This window comes from Anneissia japonica, unplaced genomic scaffold (assembly GCF_011630105.1).
Source record: "Anneissia japonica isolate Jap-2015-1 unplaced genomic scaffold, ASM1163010v1 scaffold288275_len480233_cov166, whole genome shotgun sequence".
Classification (NCBI taxonomy): Eukaryota; Metazoa; Echinodermata; class Crinoidea; order Comatulida; family Comatulidae; genus Anneissia; species Anneissia japonica.
The window spans coordinates 326,893-338,705 of record NW_022738306.1 but is presented as its reverse complement, the minus strand read 5'-3'; the positions used below and the strand labels follow the sequence as shown (position 1 = coordinate 338,705).

At 34.8% G+C, this 11,813-nt stretch overlaps 1 protein-coding gene across 2 annotated transcripts in view; it reads left to right on the top strand.

Annotated features, from left to right (window-relative positions):
- The first annotated feature begins 1,265 nt into the window (after positions 1-1,265).
- The window catches only part of LOC117117529 (lipase maturation factor 1-like), a 15,470-nt gene continuing 4,922 nt past the window's right edge, over positions 1,266-11,813 (top strand). Inside the window, exons 1-7 of one of the 2 annotated variants that reach the window (XM_033261845.1) lie at positions 1,266-1,523; positions 3,269-3,575; positions 4,517-4,527; positions 5,908-6,056; positions 6,628-6,693; positions 8,308-8,478; positions 8,922-9,093. In XM_033261845.1, coding sequence (XP_033117736.1) covers positions 1,313-1,523; positions 3,269-3,575; positions 4,517-4,527; positions 5,908-6,056; positions 6,628-6,693; positions 8,308-8,478; positions 8,922-9,093 — 1,087 coding nt within the window. In that variant the 5' untranslated portion in view covers positions 1,266-1,312. The remainder of the gene's footprint in view (positions 1,524-3,268; positions 3,576-4,516; positions 4,528-5,907; positions 6,057-6,627; positions 6,694-8,307; positions 8,479-8,921; positions 9,094-11,813) is intronic. The other variant, XM_033261844.1, reaches the window with a different exon arrangement.

The window sequence follows — 11,813 nt, the reverse complement described above, 5'->3', positions numbered from 1 at the left end:
CTTCCTTCCTTTCTTTCTTCCTCCCTCCCTCCATTAATTAATTATAATCAATCAATCAATCAATTGATCTAATCAATCTAATCAATTTAATCAATTGATCTAATCAATCAATCTAATTAATCTAATCAATTTAATCAAATTTATTCAATCGAATCAATTTAATCGATTTAATTAATCAATTAATTAATTAATCAATCAATTAATTAATTAATTAATTACTAATCAACAGACGTTTACTATATATATATATAACTTTAACAGAAAATTTATTGACCGTAAAAAAATCGACGTTTCGTGTCCATCATGGACGCATTTTCAAGATCAAGTGAACAAAAAATTAACATGTAATAGAAAACAAGGTGAAATGAAGTAGGATTAAACAGTCACATGATTAACACCTAATTATGATAACAAAGAGCACAGTATCATGGAGTCGAAAAGTTATTAATCTCCATGCTTGAGTAATTAGTTAAGATTAGATAAACAACAACTTCTATATTTCTTTTCATTAAATTTGGTGTTAAAATTAATTAATTAATCAATTAATTAATCAATTAATTAATTAATTAATTAATTAATTAATTCACTCATTCATTCATTCATTCATTCATACATACATACAACCATTCATTATTTTATTATTTTAGTATATTCGTATTTTATTGTTTATTTATTTATATCAAATCATTTAATTATTCATTCATTATAATTATCACTAGGCCTAAAAAATCTTGTTTGTTTGCCATCATCCGCCGCCCCTAAAATCCTAAAAATTAGGGGCGGGTTTGTTTGTTTTTTTTTTTTCAAAAAACGTTTTTGTTTTTGTTTTTTTTTGTTTTTTTAGTATAAGTAGATCAAATGATCTTTTAGTATAAAAGATCAAATGATCGTTTTTTCGTCGATTTTGGACACAGATCAATGTTACACGGAAAAAAAATGATTGTTTTTTTCGGTGAAAAAAATGAAAATCGCGCAGTTTTCACTGTTTCTATGATTTTACAACAAAAGAAAAACTTTTTCCAACCCGCCCTGTATTCAAATTGTTACAGTATGAAAGCAAACAAACAAGTTTTATTTTTTAAGGCCTTACTATTAGGTAGGCCCCTACTTATCAATTATTCAATAGGTCTATACAATTGAAGTGTTGATTGTTGATGTTGATCAATGACGCATTCTTCCTGTTTTTTTCATTATAGCCAGCGCCAATAACGAGCAAGATTCTTATGAATTTAAACAAGTTCCTCGTGCCCGGTGAATTTTGTCTTTACTGAAAAACTGAGCGTACGCCCTCTATACATGCTAGAACGTTACCATGTTTTCTTCTGCAAGGAGGAAGGAGGATCATGTTTCATCAATCCGACACCGCAAGTTACGGGATAATAGCTTTGACGAAAATGATATAAAAGATCAGAAAGTAGCTAAATCCCTAAAGAGTGCTGCCATTAACCAAAATACCGAGTTAGAGTCTGGTACTTACTGGTTAACCCGCATTGTGTTCCTACGTTTCCAGGCCTTTATTTACTGTAAGTTAACATTTGGACACGGGTCTTAGTTGATAAATCACGCTGTAAACATATACTCAGTAATCAAAGGAAGTGATCTTATGTCAATTATACTATAACATAGTATTAACACGTTGACTGCCAGACCTTTTTTACGGTTCCTTCCCGTGTGCCAAAACAAGTTTACATGTACAAACATACTTTTTTGAAATTTTATCTAGTCATATATCATCAAAATAATGTGTCTAATAAATTGGCTGGAAAATATAGGGAGCGATTATACTTGTCGATGGCACTGTGATAGAACTTTTTACTGACTATGCCAAGTGCGAGTTATCTTGTCCTCTTTTTGCATGGGTTGGTATATGTTCAAAGGGCGCCCCCACTTGTACCGCTCGAGAGTACTACCGGCAACATAACACAACAAACATACAGTCATTTGTACGTTATCATCTAGGTGTATCTTCCCCGAACTACCAGCCGTTGAGTCTGTGGTCCTACATTTTATAACAAAGAAGTTATAAACGCTAGAATGTTCCCCCGATTTTGACGAGTATACTCGTTCCTGGCGCCCTTAGCAACACCCTGTGGGCGAGTATACTCGTCGCTGGTAGCCAACGTGTTAATTATATTTTATATAATAAATAGTCTATAACCTGGTAAAAATTTTAATTTAGTTATAGGTTAGGCCACGAGAATGAAAGTTGTAGGTTTGCGTCCGAAAAATTTTGAAAACACATGAGGCATTTTTTCATTTTTCATTATTCATTATTTTTTTATAAATGCTGTCCACAAGCCGCGGCATTGGTAATTTTACATTTATTCCCAAGAAACAATGCTTACACTCATAAATGTACACTAGCCTATAAAACAGATCCTTTTCTACATTTAAGACCTCTTTAAACATACGAGATTTCCTATTGGTCAGAAAGATCGATTTGACCCGTAAATGACCTCAGCAGTGATCGGCGATCATGGTGCAATGTGGCCAGGGCTGCCTTTGCTTGGTGTTCGCGACGAGTGATCAGTGATGAATAGATCGTTTTTCTGTCTGTTTACGACTTAGAAAGTCCGTTTTTTAAAACGAAGTATATTTTTTTTCAAAATAATGAAAATGTTCATGCGGTAGCTTTTTAGGCATGCGGGCGGTGGACGCAAACCTACAACTTTCATTCCCGTGGCCTTATATCTATAATGATGTCTGTAACCTGAAACGTGTCTCTAGACCCCACCTATCTACCATTATTATTAGTACTTTTTGTAGGACTGTACTTCAATTTACAGTAGCTAGGCAAGGCTGCTAGGCCTAGCTAGGGGCTACAATAGACCCCTTGCAATGTTTGCATTGGACCTGGCAGAAACGCTGGCGGGGCCCTAACTGGAAGCAGAAAGGCTATCTTAATACACTGTCTGGGTTATATTTATTTTTGTTGTGCCAAAAATATGAAAGCTACATGGATGAAAATCCTTTGAAAGAATGACATTGGAATGAGCCTTTTCTAATTTGCTATACACTGTGAGCCACACTGATGATTTAGATCATGTACCATCAAAATTTTAAATATAGGCCGATCCATTTTACAGTGATTATTACAAATAATCTCCCTCTGCAGATGCCCATAATTGGGTGCTTCCGATATGGGAGCTTCATTCACTATGTATCATCTTCTACAATAAATGTAAATATTGGAATTATTATATGTACAGTATGATATTTCATCCCCCTTCCAGATCATCACCCAATCTTTATTTTCTTTAAATCGCAGTTGTTGCATATCTGGTTGCACTACATCAAAACAAGGAACTCATCGGCACTAAGGGCCTGTTGCCGGCGAATCTGTACATGAAACGGCTCAGTGACCATGTGAATGGCAACTTATGGGATGGCCTGAACTTCGGCCCAACCTTACTTTGGTTTACTGAATGGAAGAATGTTGACTATTGGTTGGATAGCATTGCATACGCCGGGTTGATGTTGTCTGGGTTCATCATCCTCACAGGATGCGCCAACATGATCATGATGGCTGGGTTGTGGATTCTTTACCACTCGCTGGTGAATGTTGGACAGCGATGGTGAGTAACAGCAAGTGATTTGATTGGAAATGAAGAAGAAACAGTAAAATTAGATTACAATTCATCATGAATGGTGTATACTACTTTCATTTACTTACAGTTAAATAAACAAGAACAAAATAATTAAAGGAAGTGGTTGTTACATCAGTCTAAAACAGTTTGTTTATTTTATTTATTTGTTCTTTATACTGGGTTTCCTCTTCAGTAACAAATTACTGTTCTCCCAGAGGGTCCAGTACACATAAAACAGTCCACGACACACAAGACAAACATACACACATGATGCTCTACACGAACTAAATCTCAATATGAGGTTTAGGGAGTGGAGTTGTTTTGGTCGTGAGAAAAAGTCCTGCAACTGACAGGAATTGAACCCATGACCCTGGGATTGGAAGGCAAGCATCTTAACCACCAAGCTATTCAACTCCACTCCGAATTCTGATAGCATGTGCTTGAATGGATTGGATAAACATACTGTATAATCAGTATCAGTAATTTATTTAAGATTGGTGTAACGATAGCCTCTGCCAGCGATTAAAAGGCGCTTAACCGTTGAGTGTATTCTGATCGATGTACATCTCTACATGGTCGATTTTGAGTTAGCATGCCCATTACAATTGTAATAGTTTATGGTGGCAAGTTTGACCAACCACTACAAACATTTTCATCATTATATTTTTTAAGATTGCCTTAAAAAGTTAAATTATGTTTCATAAAATTATAAAAATATATTAAACTGCTTGTTGATACAGTAGTTCAGGTCTCTAAAATCGAGTGGCTTCAACACCTGCATTTATGGTACAAATTTTAATTCAGAAAGGAAACTTTAACATTACATTTTACAACAGGACTCATCTTCGCAAAAGTCAGGTTATGGGCTTCATAGAAGCAAAATATAACAGCACAAAAAATAATTTTTAACTTTTCTTTTTCCTTTGTAGGTATGGTTTTGGTAAGTTATATTTAAATTTTAATATTTATTGTTTGCTTAATTTTTGAAATTCAAATTTACATAATATGCATCGGAACTTACAATATGCTTTGTATCATTATTTCCAATTATAGAATTTAAGGAAATAAAAATGCTATAACAATCGCAAAAAATCACCATCGGATTACAGAACCAATGTGCATGGGTACTAAATGACAGTGACCCTTACCCATAATGCCTTGCTAAAGATCTATAATAAACATAGGTTCTATATTGGATAACTGAATATTTAGGTATAAAAACAATAAATTAAAGTGAGTTAAATATGAATATGAATATTAATTACTAATAGTCTACACAGGTAGTCCAACATTAAAGCCTTGTCCAGACTATCACATTTTATTTGACCAAAACATGTGACATGCCTAAATATGGTCATGACATCAATTGATGACCATTATGACACATCATGATTGTAGATGGGCATATAACAGTGTTTTTGTCAAAGAAAATTTGGCTTAAAGTTTGTTCACACTATCAAATTTCATGTGAAAATTTGTGTGATGTGGCCATAGTATGGCCATAATGATGTCATACACCCAAGTATGGGCATATAGAATACTGTAGATACTCTGTAGAATATGATACTCTTTAATCAGTACAGGTTGTTATTTTTTGCCTTTGGTCAGGCTTGCATTTAATCTCTAGGTGGCCACTGTCTTGATCACCGTTTTCTGAGTACCTGTTCGTCTATGGAATCGAAGCGCCAGCATTTTGCACTTTATGCGTTAGCAGGGGCTCTGGGGCAAAGGACCCCTATCGGGGACTTCAGGACCCCCTGAATTTCCAGCAGGGTCGTCGGGGAAAAATCCAATCTCGAGCGCCAAAAGTACAATTCAAGCATGCCGTACTAGCTGTCAAATTTTAAGGATTAAAAACTTTTTAATGCAATCATTGCTTCTGTATGTATGTGTGAGTGTTGTATATTGTGATGGGTTCCAGGGGTGGCGCCAGCTCTTCTCTGACAGGGGCTTGTACCCACAACAGGGGATAATACTCCCGACGGGAACTAGTACTCCCGTCAGGGGAACTAGTACTCCGTCAGGGGCGGAGGGGCTCTTAACTTGCATGGGTTTCTATCAAATTATTCTTTTTAAATAAAGAATCCCATAATTAACACAAAATTCTATTTTAAAAACAAAAATTTCCTGAAGAATTTATTTGTTTCCCCGCCGGAGGGCTAGGCTTTCCCGGGGTGTAGATCCCCTTGTCGAGGCGGTTGGACACCTCGTCGGTGAATTCCTGGTGCTGCCCCTTATTTGTCACATAACATTTGATAGTGTGGAGGGAGCTTTACATTCATACAGCTATGTCAATAATTGTATTTAATATTTGCCTCAGGATGGGAGTCTCAACTATTAGAGTGTGGATTTCTAGCAATATTTATGTGCCCTTTATTCTCGCTGCGTGAGATCCCAAGACGGACACCCACGCCCTTGGTTACATTGCTAGGATTTCGTTGGCTTATTTTTAGGATCATGATTGGTGCGGTAAGGGAAACATTATGTTGCTATGATACTAGTTGCCAATGTTTTATCATGTTTCCATAATATGTTGCTATGATTCAATGTTGCTAGGATGCCATGTTGCTATGCTATGTTTTTAAATGATACTATTAAGTAATGTTGACAAGTTACTATGTTGCCATAAAAGTATGTTTCCATGGTGCAATGTATACCAAGATACACCATAACAATTTATATTACATACCAACTGCAACATTATTTTTCTACATTAGTATTAATAAAGTATAATCTTTTTTATTAACAGTTTTCAATAAATTTAAATTGATGTATACTGTACTGTATTATTAAAAATTTATTATCATTGTAATTTCTTCACACACATCGAGCTCAGACAAGTAACAAAAGCCATTAAAGAAATTGTAATACTTTGTGTGCCAATTTCCATGTTTGTTGTTTACTACTAAAAAATGTGTGGATACAGTACAGGAAAGAACAGTTGTAAAATCCATAACACTTTTAGCATTTCTTTAAGTGCTTGTGTCCCTTCTACTTTCTAGTTTATTATGGAAAGTGTTAATGTGTTTACTTTGTTTAGGGGTTGATCAAGATACGCGGTGATCAGTGCTGGAGAGATCTTACCTGTATGAACTACCACTACGAAGTAAGGTCACCAGTGTTTGCGTAGGCCTATATTGATGCTGGTATTGTCATTGTCATGCTGTAGTGGAGTTGAATAGCTTGGTAGTTAAGATGCTTGCCTTCCAATCCCAGGGTCCTGGGTTCAATTCCTGTCAGTGTTGCAGGATTTTTTCTCACGACCAAAACAACTCCACTCCCTAAATCTCATATTGAGATTTAGTTTGTGTAAAGCATCGTGTGTGTATGTGTGTCTTGTGTAAGGGATTGTCACCTACAAGTAGGACAGTGATACAGTATATTCGCTATTGACAATCCTTGGCACATGTATTGTGTGCCTAAATAAATAATTTTAAAAAAATAATAAAAAATATATCATTATTGTGTATTATAATTATAATTTTTATTATTGTTTTTCTTTTATTGCTAAAGCTGTTATTATTACTGTATTTTTATTTATTTATTATTGCTGTTATTTATTAACACTTAACAACATAAGAACAACGCCAACATCATCAATATCAATAACAAAAAATAAAATACAAATTCTTGATTATATCGACATACATTAGCTGGCTGTTCCCAACTGATTTACGGCTCATTTCCGTTTTAAATTATGATGCTTTTGTTCAAGCAAAAAAATGCTGTTTTAATGAAATGTGGGACTAGTGCACTGTTGATGCATTGATGTTGCAAGTACTTGCATACTAGTTATTTATGACTGAAACTTCTATAAAGAAATTAGTAGGTCTCGTTTACGTGTAGCTATAAATTTATTTAATTCCCTTTATAGTACTTTTGATACAGAATTAAAAGAATGCTTTTTTACTGTCACTATGGCAGTAAAAGTCTTTGAAATTGAAATCACCTATTATAATAGATTGATTAGAAACAGATTGATGTATAGAAATACATGTTACTTTTAGCATTGATTATATTCTTTATGTTATATATTTATATTTTATATACAATTTGTTGTGGTGTGTATTAAATTTATATCACATAATTTAACTGTAGTATGGAAAAACACTTCCGTATAAAATAATGCTTGAAATGTGAGTGGAAACATATTTCCCCACCTAAGTTTAAATTATGCCCCTTCCTCTTTCACCTGTACCAGGCAGAATTGTCTATATCATATAAAATACCTTACTAATAGCCTTTTTAGCCAAAATCAACTTAAACTCGTACCCAACACTCTCCATTCCTTCCACACATGTCAGCTTTGTCTAAAAATAAACTGTGAAATTCCTTACAAATACCCCACCCTCCTGCTACATAATATATTGTATAACCTGTTGGATAGGTGTCTAAATGTGGCAGAATTAATGTTTAGAGTTGCTTTTATTGGCAGCTGCCATCAATTTCAGGTATTTGGCATTTGTTTGCTGATGCATAAATTCTATTTCTTTGGAAAAATTAAAATTTATTCTAAAGCTGCAATAATATGTATCAATTTTAAAAATTGAATATCAGATTGTATTTTTTTTTTGTGATGCAATTTGTAAGATTGTTTTTTACCAAAAAAATTTTATAAGAAGGAAAAAATATAAGTTTGTATTCCATTCATTAAATAGGAAATAATTAAATAAGGTTGCTAGAATAAATACATAAAAATAAATGATTTTTTTTCTGGTAGACGCAGCCAGTGCCTAATCCTGTTAGCTACTACTTGCATCAGTCTCCCGACTGGATGCATCAATTCGAGACCGCTTCAAACCATTTCATTGAGCTGGGTGCTCCTTGGTTACTGATCATCCCGTGGAGACCAACATTGATGATTGGGGGTACTATTCAGGTGCTTTTCCAGGTACAGTATTGGGTAATAATATTTTTAGATACAAGTAAAATGTTTTGCAATACATCACGATGTAGTAATAATTGTAATTTGTTGACTAGTTTTGACAGTAACATACATTAAAAGGAAAAAAAAAACATTTAAAATTGGTCAAAAATCATGGCTAACAATTTTCAAGATATATATTATATAAAAAAAGGTGTAAGCATCCATATTATTATTATATATCATAAAAAATAGTTTATGCAACCATATCAAATAAATAGGCTGAATTACAGTGCCTACACACTACCACCAAAACAATGAAAAGTGTTAATCAAAACACTCAATATTATGCACTGTTAATTTTGGTCAACATACAACAGGGCAGTCACAAATTGGCCTGTATTATAAAAACCAAGGAGTTTTACATTTTCATGATCATTACCACTATTTTTTTCAAATTGTTGTTGTAGGTCGTATTGATTCTAAGCGGCAACTTAAGCTTCTTAAATTGGTTGACTATACTACCAAGCATCTGTTGCTTCGACGATAAGTTCTTTGCTAAGTTTTTTTCAAAAGGTGTTATAGCACAAGTAAAAGAGATACAGGAAGAAAGCAGATCAAATATACAGCAGCTTCATCAAGGTAAATTAAACATTAGGGAAGAATAATCAACTACATTGGCAGATTCAAGGAGGTGGGACCAACTGGCTAGGCTCAATTTTTCAACATTATAAAAAATGTAGAAAAATTACATATAAATTTAAGTCTGAGAGTTCCATTTCCGGCCATCTAGAGGTGCCACTGTCATAAATTTTCTTACCTTGACCCTAGATTTCTAGACCACCTACCTGTGAAAGTCCCTCCGTAGGCCCCTTTATTTTGAGTTCCTGGATCCGCCACTGCACTAACGATAATAATAATAATAATAGTATTGATTTATAGAAGGAAGTCTCAAAGCCCTTACAACATTATTAACCCTAGCATGGATCTATAAACTGGCCTCTTTCACTCACTGAGGAGTATCCCTAGTCATACTGCAATATAATAAAGCTCAGACCAGACCACTTTCAGCTATACTTATAAGCGTAGTGGGACCGCCACACTTGGGTGAAAAAAACGAAATGACTGCCACGCTTAAAATGTTAGCGCCACACTAAGAAATACGGACTAAGTGTATTTTATTCAAAACGATAGGCTTACAATAAATACCTAAGTGTTGAACTGCAGGCAGTTCCATAATGTTCTCATGGGGAACAGTGCTTGTTCAATCGCATATATGCGAGGCACCACCTTCAATGCAACCCCAACTGCAGAATGTCTTTGTACTCCGCTTGTGCATGCAAGTAGGTAAATGTGAACTCATTGAGGTCCCTGATTGGCTAGTAGGTAGGGCACGTTCAGTACCCTACATGCGTGCCGATCGCAATATTCAGGGAAGCATCTATTTTTTATGAACGGTGATTGATAAAACAACATTGAGGCCTCTTGAATTGAATTTACGTGGATTTCATATGAAACACGTTTGTTTATAGAGAATTTTGGCTGAGTATTCCAAAAAAGAAAAGAAAAAAGAAAATATGGTTTTTCAACTTTTACTAACAACTAATGGTACTGTATCGTTATAGAAGAAATTATACTACGATTGAAAATGTTCAAAACTTTAGCCCCATCAACACTTAGTGTATGCATCTTTGTATTTAGATTCCATCTTGTAGGTACAAGTTCTCATGAATTGTTTCTGTTTCTTCATAATTTAAGTGTATATATTGTTTGCAATGATAAATTAAAATAGAGGTATCAAGTAAATGAAATTTAAACTGTGAGACACCGGTCATGCCGTGTCGTCTCCAACACCATAGTAGTAGTACCGTACCAAAAATGTATCCACCCTTTAAATGTTCGCGCACCACCCGTTAAATTTTATGGACAAAATTTCCTGAAATTCTTTAAATAAATCCTGGCGAGAGGGCTTATTCAGTGACACAACATCCTACCAAGCACCTATTTATACTCCTAGGTGGAGAGATAAATGTAGGTAAAGTTCCTTGTTCAAAGGCAAAAATGAAAAGCATGGTGAGAAATTTAAAACCCCTGACCTGAAGTTGCACCAATCACTCCCATAATGATAAACAGATGACTATCGGCAGTGAATGTGTTTTAATAATGAATTCCAAAAACTTGGTGATGCAATTTAACAAACAGTACACATGAAGCTGAGTCTGTTGCCAGTTGCGGCCGTTTGTATGATTGCAAAAACAGTAAATATGAATAATAGTGAACAGCAGCTCAAACAGCAGATGCATAGTATTTAAAAATAAACATGAAGTTTGTGTAATAAAAACTGAGTTGAACGACTTCTTTGGTTTTTAATGGGAGTGAAGGGAAATATTCAGGTTTTAAGAAAGTAAGATCTCATAGGGAAGGTCCACAGTTTCAGGATCTCTTGTAGGATAATTAAGAGGAAGACCTGTGTCGCTTTCAGACCAGATTATTATAGTGTCCACAATCTGTCCATATGCATTCACTATCGCTCAGGTAAACTTTTTCCCAGAGTGTGGGAGGTTGTCCCGATTTCTGGTAGACTCCAGCGATTTCCGGGAGACTTGGCACTCCTGACATTCAGTCAATCATGCTCCCTGGTAGTAATTTTTAAATTCCAGCACACAAAAAACATTAATATGAATCTATGAGCAGACTATCAATGAAGCAGACTGTTTGTATAGCAGACAGTCAATCAAGCAGACTAAATGTGAGAAAATTATCAAATGAACAGATTATGTTGTAATCTGTTTATTTGTCTTTGTTGTTTGTGTGACTGTACTATTGTGATGCTTCCGGTTCCTGAATAATGACTGATTTTATGCCTACCATTGTTTTTCTGAATTATTGAGGCTTGGCTTGCGCTTCATAACCGCAAGTGAAAGGCGCAATATAAATACCCAATACCAGTACTATCAATATAAGCAAACTATCAATTGAGCAGACTATCAAACTGGCAGAAATCAAGCAGGCTCTTAATTAAGGCAGTCTATCAATGCCTTAATAGTATCAATATGAACTATCAATAGACTATGAATATGAACAGACTATCAATGAGCAGACTTTCAATCAGGTAGTATACAAATTTTGCCTCGTGTGTCATAAACTATGATTTCTCCATCAATAATTGCTCACAATTTTAACCAATCTTTCATTCTTCTCTTACTTACTATGCATTCCTTACAGGTCAATACATACGCAGTGTGATGCACATCGCCCTTGCTGCCTTAATCACGTACCTTAGTATACCAGTTGTTAAGAACCTCCTATCACAACGCCAAGCAATGAATACATCTTTTGACCCTCTGCGTATCGTCAACACC